Source organism: Linepithema humile, chromosome 4, assembly GCF_040581485.1.
Source record: "Linepithema humile isolate Giens D197 chromosome 4, Lhum_UNIL_v1.0, whole genome shotgun sequence".
Classification (NCBI taxonomy): domain Eukaryota; kingdom Metazoa; phylum Arthropoda; class Insecta; order Hymenoptera; family Formicidae; genus Linepithema; species Linepithema humile.
In genome coordinates this window covers 3,570,692-3,588,401 of record NC_090131.1, presented here as the reverse complement: position 1 = coordinate 3,588,401, position 17,710 = coordinate 3,570,692, and the positions used below count along the sequence as shown (strand labels likewise).

General features: G+C 33.6%; 1 protein-coding gene across 1 annotated transcript; it reads right to left on the bottom strand.

Annotated features, from left to right (window-relative positions):
* Nucleotides 1-14,264: 14,264 nt before the first annotated feature.
* Nucleotides 14,265-17,534, bottom strand: Bem46 (abhydrolase domain containing 13-like protein Bem46). The gene is made up of 6 exons (XM_012363424.2): nt 17,256-17,534; nt 16,677-16,980; nt 16,188-16,419; nt 15,905-16,098; nt 15,600-15,760; nt 14,265-15,394 (listed from the first exon to the last, which is right to left on the bottom strand). The coding sequence occupies exons 2-6, from the start codon at nt 16,840-16,842 to the stop codon at nt 15,122-15,124; spliced, it is 1,026 nt and encodes a 341-aa protein (XP_012218847.1). The 5' UTR covers nt 16,843-16,980; nt 17,256-17,534; the 3' UTR covers nt 14,265-15,121.
* Nucleotides 17,535-17,710: the final 176 nt, after the last annotated feature.

The window sequence follows — 17,710 nt, the reverse complement described above, 5'->3', positions numbered from 1 at the left end:
TGTTTGCTAATATATATATATAAATATTAAAACATTTCTATTTCAACAAAATGAGACAAATTATTAAAATTACACAAATGTAAAGTTGATACAATTATAGGAAAATTTTGTTACTTTTATTTCTCATTACCTACCATGCATATATATATAATAAAAATAAGGTATATATATATATATATATATATATATATATATATACATACATATTATCGAAGAATCAACCAGTAATGCTCTGATACTCACGGCAACTTCATCGTTGCTCAACAGTTTTATTGCAACAATCTGAGATACAAACAATAGCAGCGCGGTATTAGATTTAACTATGGCAATTATTAAAAAGCGTGCGCGTAAGCGTGTAATGTATTGTAATAATTGCTAATATATTGGAAAGTCGGCTCGAGGGTCTAGCGTAATGTACCCTGGCGCAATGTTAACATTATTGCATATACCCGAGTGACTCCGCTTATTAAGTTATTCCGTTACTATTCTTCTGGTAATTGTAGCTAACGCGATATTTATGATTCAGCGATTGCGTGCTACAATAAGACCGACTCGCACGCTCCATGTTATATATAACGTCTTGCGCTCTTTGTAAGATTATGTATCTTTCCTCTATCGCTAACTAGAATGATAACACTGCGCAGTTTTTCTGATACGAGGCACTTGATATTTATGGCAGCCATTTAAACGATATTCTTCGTTTTATACATACATCGTTCATTCTTTCCATTTATTCTTTGACAAATGTACAATTACTAGTCTTGATGAAAATTTGATTAAATATCAACTTTCTCTCTCTCTCTCTCTCTCTTTTGCAATTTTTCTATTTTCAAATAAACATTTATTTTTATTTTATAATCGCGCAAAACTTGTTTCTTTCGAGTAGATTCTACTAGCTTCTCCAAAAAGACATCAAAGGATCACTTTTTCTTCTCATATATTTTCATTTCCAGTTTTGTCTCTTTTTTTTCTCGCGTACGTCATTCTCTTTTTCGTTTATCGTTCTTTCCCGATCGTATCCAAAGAGCACAAGTTTATTCGACTCGGTTCCAATTCGGCAGTACCAACGAATGTATAAGGAGAGCAATAATTTTCTGGGGTAGTCTCTCGCGCGCGATACTACAGGGGCACAGGCACGGCGGGCACTCGATCGTGGCTAGGGTCATTTTATGGGATCTGGCACGGATCAGACACACGAATCTATCGTCGGTATATTCCGGTTTTTCCGAATGCTAAGCCGCGCCGTCGTCTTTTTCTCCCCGACGTTTTCCCTCCGCCTCTCCCTTTCTCTCCTTCCCTCCATCTCTTCGTATCTCTCCAGTCCTGTCCAGGGATATAAAATCCACCCCCGACTAGCTGAATAAATATATATGGCCTTATTAGCCCTGCTTGGCGTCGATCATGCGGCACGCCCCGCCGGCGCTCCTTTGCCGCTCGCTGATGAAAATATTTCGGATGACGTCATCCAACAATTTCTTTAAACGTTATCCAGAAAATTAATTATTAATTCTTATTTCGAGATAAAATCATATTTAAACACTTATAAGTATTAGACTTCGTACACACACAACTAATGTCGCTATAAAGTACTCAAATTTGTTTGTCATATCCGTTCTCGTTAATTATGGATCAGGATCGTTTCCTGCACGCCACTTTCGATAAAACAAATCCGGCGTTTTCCATTCACGTACTTTGGTCCTGCGGGTTTTGCCCGCGCTGAGACAATCGGTGAATCGGACAGGGGAGAGGACGAGGAAGAGCGAGGTACGATAGAAAGAGAGAGTCCTTCGGGACTGATTTCACAAACAAATGCCGCCGATTGAATCCTGGCATGTCGCAAGATGGATCGCTCTCTTTGAATCACAGATTACTGGCCGCCTCTGCCTTCCACCTTGCCTTCGCATCGGATCGTCCCTTCGTACCGCCGCTACGTACATCCGCCTCTCTACCGCTTCGTCCTTCCTACCGGTCCTCTTCCTACTTCGTCCTACGCGGAGGCGCCTCCATCTCCGTGAACGGTTCCTTTCTAGGAGGCAGCTCGGCAATTTGCCACATGCCTACGCAGCTGCGACCCTCTTTCTTTCTCTTTTTTCTTTCTTATTTTATCGTTACTGACATCCCGAATTTTGCGTCAATAACGATCGAATCAATTGGAATTATAAAATATCGCAAAATCGATTAATTGATGAAAATCCGTGCCGATTAGATGCAGGATCAAACTTTGTACATTCGACAAATTTACGTCTCATAAGATTAATATTAAAATATAAAATATGTTGAGTATACAAAATAAGTTGCCATTAATTTATGAATCATTTATAGATACTTGGTATAAATAATAAAATAAATAAACGATTGCAGATAATCGTGGAAGCATTAGAGAGACAAGCAAAGCATGTAATTTGATCAAAATTGTGCGTGAAACAGCACCTCGGAAATAGGTCTATCATACTCGAAAAAGTTTTTACTGTCGAGCTGAGAATAATTCGATGAAGAGGAAAAGAGCGCCGCCGCAAGCGAAATGAACTGTAAAGTGGAATGTCCGGATTGTAAAGCCGCCCCCCCGTGGAACTACATGAACTGCGACGAAAAAGAAAAGAAAGAGAGAAAAATCGAGGGGAAACGACTCTCGCTTTTGAGACTTTTCGACGCTGGGACGATCTTTAAATTAAGTGCGTCAGCTTATGACGCCCATGTAAAGTCTTGCCGGGTGGATTTTCGATTCGCGTGCACGAAACCGAGCGAAAAGACTCCTGAAAAGCGTGGCGAATGCGCGCCGCCGCCGGGGACCCCGAGGGTGAAATGAATCAAGCACACCCTCACCATGCAGGACATACATTAGGCTGACACTGGACTTACCATTCGGAATGCTGACGATTTCTTATGTCAGGGGTGAAAAGGAATAAGAGTGTTTCTCTGGAAAATTGAGGAAATATTTCGTGGATACGAATGAGGAGATTCTTGACACCAGTTATAATCCTTAAGTTTATTTTCCATATTTCTGACTGCGTGTCGCACACACGATCCAAATACAATGTATTTTATGTCGAATATTTTAAAACAATTTAAAAACAATTCTCTTTAAGTTTAATAAATAATTTCGCCAAAAAATATTATTTTAACAATACTACATAACTTACTACCATTCTTGATCTTGCAACTTTATCGAGTATGATTTTTTTTAAATTATTGAATCGTCTAAGGAAAATGTTATTGTACAATCACTATCAAAGCAACAACAGAGATGTGCTTTCATCTGTCGAATGTGATGACGAGAAAAAAGTGACCAGAAAATATCCTGCAGAATGTAACACACGAGATGTATACATTTTTGGTGGATTCATAAAAACGTACTTTAGCCATCTCTGTAAAATAACATGGGGGAGGCACGGTCGTGAGCGCGCCATAAGGGCGTGAAAGAGCGTTATGTTAAAAAATCATGAAGGAACCATCTTGCGCATCATCTCTCGAAATTACATAAATACATAATTCAATAATTTTTTTTTTCTCAAAGAGTGCCGTAAATTATCGAAAGGTACAAGTAACTTGGAGAGAATCACTCGTCTTTGAAATTACACATTATTCTGAGGGGAGATACAAATGATTTCGAGAAGCAGAAAAAGACGATTACCTTGAATACGACGAATAAAAAAGTAAAGATTCATGAGGAATAACAGACTGTAGGAGTGCGAAAGGTTACGAGTTTGAGCTGACTGGTCGGCGCACTACGACGAGATGTTTTGGGGGGGGTGGAGGGGAGGGGTGAGCCAATGTGGATGGCAACATAATCCCCGATCGAGAAGCCTGGCACATGGGAACATGGGGGACATCTTATCTTCATATTACACACCCGTCGTGGTTCTCAATCCGAATCGTCCGTGTTTCATGCGTTTTTCGAGCTCCTACAAATACTCTAAAGTTGATGGGTATGAATCACTTCGATTTGTTGAAAGTACTTTCGAAAGATATTACTTTAATACAAAAATCCCACGAAAATTTTTATTTCATATTCCCGTTCTAAAATGTTCCTCGGAATTTCTCAACCTGTGTGCCAAATACATTCCATCATACAGAATCGATATCTCATAAGCATTAATATATGTCACATCGACTCTAAGATTAAATCGATTGATGTATAGCACACTCTCGTGAATCGCGTTACTTTAGAAGTTCGCAGAAGGCAGTAAACAACTTCTACTTCATGCTGCGCGAGCATCACACGTGTACCACGGATCCGGAAGTAGATGGACGCGCGTACACGTACACGCACAAACTCGCATATAGAACGATTTCAGCGACTGAGGATGGTTTATGACCCGTAACCTTTCCACCCCTCAGCCCCTACCTTCGCGGACCTCCACCCGCTCTATCCCGCGCAACGTGACTCCATCCCCCTGTAAACTCGATCCAATATATTAGGGTTAGCTTCACCGGGAAGAAGCTATCGACGCCGACCTACCGAATCGCCGTCTTTGCCATTTCTGCCCGTCGAACTTTTGGATTCGCCCAATACTTTGAGCCCTGATATCCTAATCTATAGAAAGAACTAAGTGAAATAGAGAACAAATAGTCAGTTCTCAAAGAAGCTGTGCATATTGCAGAAGATGATTGCGTTCTTCGGATATGAATTAATATATTTTACGGTTGCTGAAAGAGAAATGCGAGATATATACATTGCTAAAGAAAAGAATCTGAATCCAAATTAAATTACTGGAATACATTTAATATAATTATTAAAAAATATTATAACAATGAAAGTTTTTTTAATCATTATTTTTATAGAGAATTTTGAAATTAAACAAGCAGAATTGGGAGCGAAAATATAATATCAAAATTCGGACATTTAAAATTATGGACCAGTTTTATTGCGACGAAAAGCCGTGATGACGCACGACCTTTTTCCTTTTGATTTCCATTTTCGCCCGATATGCAGTATTTCGACGTTCCGTCCTTCGATTAGCCGTTACAAAGAATCCAATACGTTCCTTTAGACGCTAAGGTTGGCAACTTTGAAGAATATTTTTTATTCATGTGACGTGTTTGAGGGCGCGGAAAAACACATTCTCCCGATTCAAGCTAGGATCGAACTAGGGGGGAATCGCACTTCCACCTACGACTCCCGACTAGGACCTTCAATTTTAAAAGTCTCCCCGAAGTTTATATATATATATATATAAACTTTGAGGATATTTTATATATATATATATGTATATATATACAGTTAAAATAAAAATAATAATATAAAAAATACTACTTTTACTGTATTACTGATTGTAAGATCTTAAGCTCACCGATAGATCCGAAAAATCATGAAATAAAGATAAGATAAATTGCGTTACAATTTAGAGTATAATATCAATATTATTTTTTTATGTACGGATGTACGGCAAAAAACACGTTTGAAAAAAGCTCTTTTGCTAATTGGTCGCTCAAAACCAAAGGACGGGGAGATTTCCGGGGAACTTGTGAGACGCAGCTCGTCCCATGGGATATCAAGGAAATTCTACGGATCGGAGGCCTTTCAAATATTTAGCAGCAATATCCAATTTCGCCGTCTGTATCCCCACAATTCTTCATAGTTGATTTGCCGAGGCCGTCGTTCGATTAAAAGCCATTTTCAATCGATTCCTATACATCTTTAATTAGAAAAACCTACAAAAGTTTCGTATAATAAAACATTCCGTAACGATAATAAAGTTCGTTGCATTGCAACCAGTAAGGCGAATTTACTTTAACTTTTCTATCAGTCCAGTATTTTGTATTTAAGAAATATAAATAACAATAAATAATATACCTGTCAACAAAATAAATTAAACAAATAATATTCAAAATTAGATATTTAGAGTTCACACAAGCTAAAGAAGTAGCCTTTAAGAAACCCTAATTCATATAATAGATTTTTTCTTACACTTTTATTTCAATCAGGGTCTGTCAACGCAGTCAGAAAAGTTAAGACGAAGTGCGCGCGCGAATTTAGTGAGTGTTGGTTTCGCTAACAGATAATTCCAGTGTGTGAGGAAACTGCGGATATTAGCGACACAGCGGCTCGTCAATTTGGAAATAACAAGACGCTCGGACATCGCCAAATGGAACTTCTAAATGGATAAGATATAAGAGTTAACACTCAAGCGAATGGAGGAATTAGGTGTCTGATGTATGAGCCACCGTCATCTACCCATTCGCTTCTGATGAAGCATACGCGCCGTAAATAACAGTGACATCTCTCTTGCATCATTTCTTGATAAAATAAATATATAATAATAATAAATTCGATAAAAGTGCCACAAAAATAAGAATCGTCATTGCCAAAATTTCAAAAAAAAAAAAACACAGGACTTATTGAAACCTTTCGCTTTTTATACGAATTATTATGAGTCGCATTTTCATTCTGCTGCATCTAATACAAACACAAAGTTAAAAAAATTTAATATTATCGCCGCTGCAGAATCGATAGAACACGGAAAGGCATTTCCTTTGCGCAAAGTTTGCAGATTCGTTATTCGCGCCATCGACACGAGCAAACGCGCGAGTCAGGGAAGTGGAGGTGCATGGCAGGGTGATGCATGTCCCGTGTACCAAGAGGCGAGGGGATGGCATAGAGAACGTGATCCCGTGACTGATCCGTGAAAGCGTGAAAGGGTTTCCACTCCTTTTTCCACCCCTTTATCCACTCTACGAGAACACGGGGGTGTCGCGAGGCGACGATCAATCACTCGGTGCCACAGCACCGACGCACACTTCCCTTCCCACCTAACTGACATCACCCCCCGCCCACTCCACCCCACCCGGGTCAGGATATTCACATAAAGGATTTCTACTGATACATCCAAAATGAACGAACCTTCACTCAAGTCAAATGCACCTTCTACGCGATTTGTCTATGTATATTATCAGCACGTTATTGTATAAGAATACATTATTATGTAAATAAAATTTTTCAATCATTAATGTGTTAAGACATTACACATTAGTTATGTCAAAAGACACTTTTGCCTACGGTGAAAAATAATATGTTAATTTTTACGAAATACGCGAATGTGCGAAAATATCATTTACTTCCTGCAGCATTTTCTTCGATAAGATATCGGTGATTGCGAAGAAAAGAAGGAAGGAAGGAAGGAAGGAAGAAAGGAAGGAAGGAAGGAAGGAAGGAAGGAAGGAAAGAAGGAAGGAAGGAAGGAAGGAAGGAAGGAAGGAAGGAAGGAAGGAAAAAAAAAGAAGGAAGGAAGGAAAGAAGGAAGGAAAGAAAGAAGGAAGAATAGGCGAGAAAGAGAAAAAGGGCGAGCAGGCGGCGATTAAGGATCGTAGGGAAGCGGGCACGCACTGGAAATCGTAGGTCAAGATATCCAATGCTGCTTTTACGGACCGTGTCCGTGTCGGGGGGTACTAAAACTAATGTATTCATGAGATAATTATTTCTTGCATTCATTACGGGGCTGTAAAGTTTTTATTGGTCGCAGGTCGGACTGGCAAAGCGCGAGCCACCCTTACAAAGTTAGAGATGACTCGTTTTCTCAGTTGCCTCTTTCTTCTATTTCATTCGTGGCCCGTTTACGGCACATTTAAGAACAGTTCTTAGCCCCGGATTGCGCCGATAACCGAAACTCAAACAAGCCAACGATATCTGGAATGTTAAAAGCATTCTTCAATAAGCAATCTTTTTTAACGTGCCCGAGCGATATTCACGTTGCACAGAAGAAGAAATACAGAATGCTTCGTTTCGCACTTTACGCACATCGCTGATTAATTTCGAGAGATCGAAATGACATGATGATAATGTCGGAAGTATTATCTTACAATAAACGTAAAAAGAATTTTCCAAATATATTTATTGCTGACACGGTTCCATTCGAAATATTGCATTTGAGAGAAAAAGGTGATGTTAAAAATCGATAATATCACACATAAGCTATATACAAGATAAATGATATCGATAATTTTGCTTTTAGCCACGTATCACGACAAAATTTTATATTAAATATATTTGTTTCCACTTTGTTCCAGAATTTTTATTTTATATGCTATTATGCAGTTAGCTCAAGATTGTGTTGTTTGCGTGAGTTTTATTCATCGTTTTAATTTTTAATGTAGATTCTTTATTTTTATAAAACACGAAAAATCAAACTACCCGTATAATAAAACATTTCTCTTGCGCGGATGATTAAGCCATTTCCTCTCTGAAAACGCGGGAAAAGTATTAATGCCGCGCGAAGGAGTGATTAATTGGAAGCGCAGCACGGAGGAATATCGATGGAACGAAGGATCTTATTCGCTTTTATACATCCGACAATTATATCTCTTTAATTAAAGTCACTTCCGTGCAACACCGTTTCAAACATTAGATGATAAAGAGATGCTCGTTAAAAATTTTTACAACTTGTGATTTGCCATTTTTTCTTCATTGCTTCGAATATGCAAATCGCGACTTAATAGCCAATCAAAGAGTTTGATTGAAAACTACACAGAGCTTTGATGTCTAGTTCATTAAACGTCTTTACAATTAGAATTGTCCTTTTCTCCGTCCCCCACCTTCGTTATTATCGAATAGACGATCCTTTTGTGCAATACCGATACGTCGCTGATAAAATACCAATATCGGAAGACTGTAGTTATGACCATTGTATCTTATTTTTATATATTAATTATCTATATCTACATCTACGATATGATGAAAATTATGTACACATATTTAAATTGAAAACAATAAGAAACTATATGTGTATTGACTCGTAAATGGTATTGATATATTAGACAGAAAATCGAACAACATAAAATTTCGAAGAATATCTAAAATTCTAACATTCTAACTCAGTAGACGTTCTTCACACACACAAATACCTTTTTAAACATGTTTTGGACTTCCGTGTTGCTTGGAATTCTCTGAAGAAACTTGTTTAAAGATTTCAATCCGATTCGACCTATGTCTTATTAAACTCCTACATCGCAATCGAGGATTCTTTACACCGATACTCTTTTAGCATTACGAAACCAAAAAAAATGGTTAAAGGGTGAGATACAGGTGATGATAGCGGCTGTCCCCGAAGGGATGAAGGCACCGATGGAATATCAACAACACTATTCCTTTCCGTATCACCCGCGCCGCACAAACGGGGGAAAGATACATCAACTTTTCCGTCATATAAAAATGTGTTTATGCGTCGCACATGAGGAATGGAAAACATCGTTCTGGAGAGTTTCTCGTGTGTCGGTGCTGACACAGGAATATGCCAACGTCCGTAAAATAAGAGAAAAGGAAGGAGACGAAGGCGATGGTCTTGAATTTTCTGCTTTTCTTTGATCACTAAAAAGTGCTGTGAAATCTTCTGTTACGTAATATTTCTTCATTGTAATATATCCGTTTTAACTATAATATTATAATGAAGAAAGAATATATCAGAAATATATATCTTTAATTCATATATTAATCATTCATAAAATTTCTTTTATACATGTTTATATAAGAACGCGGTATTTATAAGAAGATCAATTTGTTCGTGCAAAAAAAACATAAAGTCGAAGAATTTTTGCAAGAAAAGATTTGAGAATTGAGATTTGATCGATACAAAGAGACGGAAATCTTCGATGTGCAAGGGAGAAGATGGGACTAACATACGGAGGCAGAACACGGAAGAATGGAGTTGACGGTGCGAAAATCATGATGGCCGGAACCGGAAATGAAGCTCATCGTTATACGCTATCCTGACGTCAATAGGAGAAGCATCTAACCGAGACTGACCGTCAGTACTCAATGTGCGAACAATACAGTTTACGTGGCGATTACTCTTCTGGTAAAATGATTTGTATATGTAGTATCTAATTGTATAAAATAAGCATAGTAAGCTAAACGTTTTAAAATTTTGTAAAGAATCAATTTCATACGACATATAGATGGTTGAACTAAAATTAAAATTCAATATTTTGATATCACGTTCTTAAACTTATTCAAATTATTGACAGACTTATTCTCCAACAAAATTTTGCCACGAATATCTTAACAAAATGCATTTTTCTTGCAAGTAGAGCGTTACTTACCGAAGCAATGAAGAAAGGAACGGCGAAATGAGATTTTTCCGACGAGAAGCGTTAAACGGAAGAACGATCGATGTCGAGGGCGCAAACGTCGAGACACGAGATTTTCGCACGTGTTCACAGGCCTGTCTGCGCGATTTCCGTAATCCCGCACGGCCTGCACTCGAGCTTTCGTTTCTCCCTGTAAAAAGGAAAACGAAATTGAAATCGGCTTTCTGAAATTGTGCGCTGTTCCGTAAGCATCCCAAGGGAGAGAAATGCAAACACGCTTTTGCTGAACATGTATTAGATTTGGAAGAAGGGAAACGACAGAAGCGTAGAACGGAAAGAGATTCTCCGTATTCAGATCTTTGTACCCTCAAGATAAATCTAAGAGAGGTAAAAAAGCTTTATGTTTTGGGAAAAACGTTTGAGTACGAGTAGTAAAATTTAGGAAAGAGACAATCTTTAATGTCAATAAAATAATAAAATATTTAGATAAGATTTATAATTAGTTATATATACTTCAATTTATTCTTGCATCATTATATTTCAGTATGAATTAAATGTAATATAAATAACAATTTACGTATAATTATGAAGTTACGTATAATTATGAATAGTAATTAATTTCTGAGAGATACTGTGTTATATTATTTACATTATATTATATTGTTATATTACTATTAATTTAATAAAAATTTATTTTTTACGTGAAAAGAATATTAAAATTGCAGAGATTTATATTACTTATGAAAGTATATATAAATATAAATTAAACATACAGAATATTATAAAATATTGTAAAATAATTAATTGTTAATATTAATATAATGTAATATATTGATTTTATCATAATTGTTACAATGAAAGTATAAAATTATTTTGTAGAAAATCATAAAATTAATAGCTGTGTCATCTGTTGTAATTATGAAGTACTATAGCTACTAAAAGATAAATGTGCATCACATCTGCTGAGCAAAATAATCTGCTGAGTGAAAAGAAATGATTCTAGGAAAACCATTTTGGCGCCATCATACGTATATTATTCGAGCCACTTTCCTCACATGATAAATATTTCAAAAATCAATTTTTTTTTTAACAATTATACGATAGTGCAAAAGATATATATTTATTTTTATTAGGAAAATATAATTTATATGTTTTGATTTCAAAAATTGCATCTTAATTGTATGTTGCGCACGTATTTGTGTAAATACTTTGAAATTTATTGTGTATTGTATTATTAGTGTATTGAATCTAAATATACTAACTACAACTTTTCATATGAATGATATGACATAACTGCATAATAAAATTTCATAAAAGAGAAACAAATAAACATTTCTTTATAAAAATTGCTGAATCTTAAATAAACTACATTGGACGTGTAGTTATCTTACAAAAATAAGAACAAAAATTTAAATATTATTTTGATTATATAATTTATACAAAAATTTTGGATAACAATGAAATAGTTTAACATAACTACCATTAATCAAATATATATAGTTCACGTCATTGTGTCTTAAAATAAGAATTTGAGCATATGTTTTGCCATAGTTAATACATTCATGTAGTATTTGTGATTTCATCTATTAAAACATATATTTTTAAGAAGTAAAAATAAATTAACTAACCTTCTGATTGTGAGATATATCCTTTAGAAAAGGCACATAACATTTATGTTCACAAAGTGGAGCACATAATTTATTAAAGTATATGATTTTGCACTAACTAAAACATAATAAAATCACACTCATGTTACAAATCAACTAAAAATGCTACAAATACCAAAAAATCTCTAGTTATATTATTAATAAAACAGTCCTATTAGACGTTCTTTCATCCTTGAGCTCTACTATAAAACTGACTACCCTTTTTTCTGAGTCTTGTATAAAAGGTAGTAGGAAATTTAGCTCCACCCATTTCTCAACCCCACAGAAACAGAAAAGAATATAAGAATATTTTAATACTTTTTGTACACAATTATTTATATAAAAGAACTTCTTCATAAAAGAATTTCTTTTAAAATAATCTGTTTAACATGTTTGTTCGCAAGTAGTATTAAAGTTTCAGTGTACTTTTTTGTGGGTTGATTTTGGGGATGAAAGGAGTAGACATTTTTGCTCACTCAAAGGATGAAAAAGGGTGAAGAGTTGGGGAAAGATAGGGAAAAATAGGGAGGGATAAAAATCTTTTCTAGTCATTGATATATGTCTGTTCAAATAGTACTTAAATAGAAAATGATTAATAATTTCAAAATCTGAACTTAAACAATTATTTATATAATGTAGTGACTAGAATTGATGTTTGTTAAAATATCTAAAAATGTTCAATAATACAGTAGAAATATTTGCTGAGAAATGTAAATATATTTACATATTTAGTTAAATGTTTATTTCTGTATGTATAAGTAAAGACTTATCCAATAATAAACTTTAGAATATTTTATGACCTGGTTTTAGACAACCAAAAATAACTTATAAAAATATAAATTTACATATAAACATATAAAAGAACAAAATAGAACTAGTGATTCTATAGAATACAGATTATGTTTTACAGTATAGCATGTACATTTAGAATGCTATGCACTTTTAAAGTCACCACTGTTTCAGATAATGCTCACACCTTAACAACTGTTTGATAAAAAGCACGCTGCGAAGCAAACTCAGTGATACCCTGTAGTAAACTGAGCGACCCTTTCGATGCGAAGTAGTCTGTGGGGTAGCTCCAATATGATTCTGTCCAATCAGAAACAGCTTCCAGGCCAACCCCCAGGAGTTTATCCTCCGTCAGATACGTTGGAAAGGGACAGCGGCAGTCTCCGAAGCAGAGAGCATGCTCAGAGCTGTCTAGATTCTATGGTCCGTTCCTTATACCCTATCAATTTTGACTAAAAACAAGAAAAAAAATTGACCAGTCTAGTACCTAAGCATCAAAGATTGATACATTACATCACTCTTTAGCTTACTTATGTTATTTATAAGTTATTAACAAGTTTAATTGACAAGTTTTAATTGATGATCTTAAAAATAGCTGTGTATTATGTTCCTAACATTTCAGTGGAAATAAGATGAAAATTTTAATATATATATGTCACAACTTATTCAAAAAGCACAGTCAATACTTTTGCTGCTGCAACACCCCTTTTTAGCAGCTACCCCTTTTTTAGAAACTACCCCTTTTTTATGGGGAAAGGGGTGACTATACCCTTTTCAAAGGGGTTAAAATATAAAAGAGGGGACTCTGTAATATAGCATCACACAAATCTTTTACTATAAAAGGCCAGCATGCATACTGGTAGATAAGGCATATGTTATGTTCACCGAATTTTTTTATAATTATGAAATTTTGACACATACATTTGTATTCATATTTCCAAGTTAAACAACACAATCTCTTATTACTAGAAAATATTATTTATTTATTAAAAATAATTGATTTTTCTAATAAATAATGTTTAATTATTTATAATTGCTAAATTTATAAAAATTTGTATCTTGTATATCATCTTTTATAACGTGGTCAGGTTTTATAGGTTATAAGTCATTGTTTTCATCTGGTAAAAATATCCAATAAAAATAAAAAAATAATATTTTTAACTTACATCGAAAAACACTTTATATATTTTTTTGGCAAAATATTTTATATATTTATAATCGTAACAAAATTCTTATCTTATTTAACACATTGATATCCAAGCGTCTGTATTTGGTTGACAGCATAGCAGTTAACAACGCACCACGCGGAATGCCATGTAACCTGCTGTAATCCACATATTTGTTCAACCATGTTGGTAATATAAAATTTATTACTGGCAGTTGATGCTCTTATTTATCCGATCGGCAATATAATAATCAATATTTTTATTATTATTATAATAATTGAATTTAAATCACAGTCTTCTTATTGAAGTAAATAAATCGTGCAAAATTTTTTCCGCGCCAAGAAGACGATTCGATAAAATAATGCAAAAATTGTGATGATAATCTATCTATCGAAATTAAACTTTAAAACGCAAGAAACAGAATATTATTTTGTAAAATATTTCAATTCTTGTGTGTCGAAATAAAGATTAAACGCAGATTTTAATGCACTTGTGAAAAAAATAAAAGATACCATTTGGTTTTACATTGTTAATAGCTTTTAAATAGAAACAAGTCAAAAAATTACTTTTTGTTATTGTACAATACAATCGTTCAAGCTTGTCACACAGTTTATTTATTCTTATAAAAACACGAAGACTGTCATTGGGAAAAAATATAAAAGATATTTATTATTTCCTTAACTTAACACAACTTATATGCACAAACATTCTTGCACAAATTCTTACATAAAGCTGTCTAAATTTAATCTTCTCTTAATATTTTATTATTATGTAAAATACTCATTGTAACAGGAACCACAATGTCTGCAGGAATATATAATAGTCATTTATATAAAAACATATCAAGAGTTTTTAGTTACACACTTTGATAAAGTCACGAAATGCAACTCGATTTAATATGCATTTAATAATAGATTTGTTTTCACATATTTTAAAATGGTACTTTCAAAGATTTTTACAATATTTTTTACTATTCTTAATTCAGACATTTACAGAATCCCTGTCAATAAATTTTATTATATTCTTTTTTATAAAGTTTTGTTTCAAATACAGAAATTAATAATTCTATACAGAATAATTTCTGTATAGAATTAATTTCTGTATTTGAACTGTAGAATTGATTTTTTTCATGTCTATAATATGTGGAAGTAGCCTCAATGATATTCTGACTTAAAAAAAGTCCATTTCCATTTACTTATTAATATGTTTAATAATTAATTTAATTATTCGTAAAAAATTAAAAATTTCATTGTTTGAATAATAAATATAATTATTCATACAATAAATTAAATCATTTGATTAAATTTAAGTAAAATGCAATTTGATTGATGCAAGAATAATTATTAATTTCCGTATTCGAACTGTGAAATTGATTTTTTTCATGTCTATAATATGCAGAAATAGTCTCAATGATATTCCAACTTAAAAAAGTCGATTTTTTTCACATTAATAATCTAAAAAGGACTTAAGTCAATAACCGCGATATTATATGTTTTATCGTTAAATATCATCAATCTGCCATTGACTAGACACCACTCTTGGAGGAGGATTTTCTTTGAGCTCGGTCAGAAAAGAACAAATACTCTGATAGTAACCCGGCTGACACCAGGTCTCATTATGCGTACCACCTGTGACTGGAAGTATGCGCTTGCATGTACTTCGGCAATTCTTGTACAGATCCTGCATCATGCGAGGTGGTACCAGTGTATCGGCTAAGCCGGAAATAAATAGAGTGGGCACTGTGACGGAGCGAACTTTTAAGTTGGATAAATACTGTAACCAGATAAAAATATACAAACATAAGAATGTATAACTCGTAAGTGATGATAGAAAAATATAACAATAATTACAAATAAGATTAATATTATTATAAAAATGACTATCTTAATATCTTGTTAACTTTGATATTCTTTTTATAAAGCTAAATAATTGCATAAAATGATAAAGAAAAAATAAAAAATTTTTTATCATTGTCTACCTTATTCTTATATACAAAGAGTGGTAGATATTGTAGAAACCTAGATCCAACGAATAAGGCGGCCATATCTGGAATACTGGTGAAGGTATTTTCGAGTATAAGGCACCAAATTCTTTGCGAGTTTTCCTCCTTCGTGGCTAAATCAATTGCTACTGCTCCACCTATAAAAAATATAATGTATTTTGATTTATGTAAATAAAAATCCTTTAATAAAACTTAACAAGACATTTTAAATTATTTTCTATTTTCTTATAATTATTAAGATTTAAATAATGAATAATTTTAAATAAAATTGTTTCTTTTACCTAATGATCTGCCAAATATTATGATTTTATCAGTATTAATGTCTGTCCTACTAGTTAAATAGTCTATTCCTGCTCTGGCATCCATGTAAAGCCCTTCCTCTGATGGGGAACCCTGTGATAGGCCATATCCACGATATTCTAACATTAGAATGTTGCACTGAACATTATGATACAACCCTGCTATATTCTGCAATCTAAAAATAAAAAAAAAGCATTAAAAATAAGTAATAAATAATTATAAATACTATAAGAAAATAGTAAATAATAATATAATGCTGAATACCGATGGCCCATGTTGCCAGCATTCCCGTGAAGAAACAATAATGTAGGTGCCTTTCTCATTGTGTCTTCCGGTTGGGAAACGAAAAACATATGCAACATTGTACCATCCCTGGCTCTAGTATATACACTTTGATAGGGCAAACTAAATATTGAAGGAGCAGGTACGTAAACTCTGGAGTGAGCTGGCAATTCTGGATGATAAAGAAGCTGATCTTCCCTATGATAAAGTATTCCTGTAACAATAAAATACTATCAATATAAAAGTAAGATTCTTGGAAACATTTTTAAGCTGGTACTTTAAGTGTATCGCTTGAAAATCTTATATAATAAAAAATTTTTAAGACATTTAAATTCAGCAAAAAATATTAGATTTATTTCTAATATTTGTGACAGAAACATAATTCAATTTTGTTTCTCAATAAAACAATAACAAAAATAATAACGATAGTCTTATTAGAAAATAAAGTCTAGCAAAAAGATAAATACAAACCAGTAGTGGCAAAGCACAGCAAGAAGAAAGCTAAAATTCCACCATATAACCAATATAAGAAAAAGCAAGCAAGGATATACACTCCGCTAAAGGCCCAACACTTCATGGCAATACTCCCCAAAAATCTAATTGGCCTGCTGCAGGCTAAACGTATTCTGAAAGACATTATTTCTGTGTTTTGTCTGATTTAAACAGATTTTGGGTTATCTAGATAGTCTGATTGATGGTAATAAATAGATTTGTCCTGATTTAACATGAACAGCCATGATGATTTATTAAATGCTGCGAATGCATTTACATCATCCTGCAAAATTATAAAAAATTATATATAAAAAATCTGTAAATATGTAAGTAATATACTTTATTACATTAAATGGAAAACTTTCACATCCAAATTCTATCTCTATTTTTTCATCTATTTATAGGTTATATTTTAAAAAAGTATAAAATGGATTTAAACACGATAAAAGATTACAAATTGCTCTTATGAATTTATAATTTATTTAAGATTCATTCAAGATAAGATAAAATTAAATATTTTATATAAAGTAATGAAAGCTAAATATATTGAAATCAAACCTGTAAGATGATAATGACAGTTCGATCATGTAAAACACGAAGATCCGATTAATGAAGTCTTCCAATAAAAAATACGTATTTTTTAAATAAAACAATTCATAAAATAAAAATTATTCGAAATATTTCACGCACTATAAGAAACACCAGACATTAATTTTACACAGAACTAATGAAATATTGGAAGCAATGTTATCATTTGGGCCCGGTTTTTTGGGCCCCTCCCAGCCTATCTAGCGATGGATGGTGTATGTGTGTATGGTGTGTGTAGAATATTATGCAAGTTCACACAGCATCGTCATTCGCCGTACAGGATGTAATAATAAAATAGTTTGTTTCCTAGGGAAAAATAGGAGGTTAAATAAAGTCTTCAGAAAGTACGATTTTTTATTGGACATTGGCATCTTAAATAGCATTTAAACACACTTGAACGCAGTATGAATTTCCCTTTATAAATG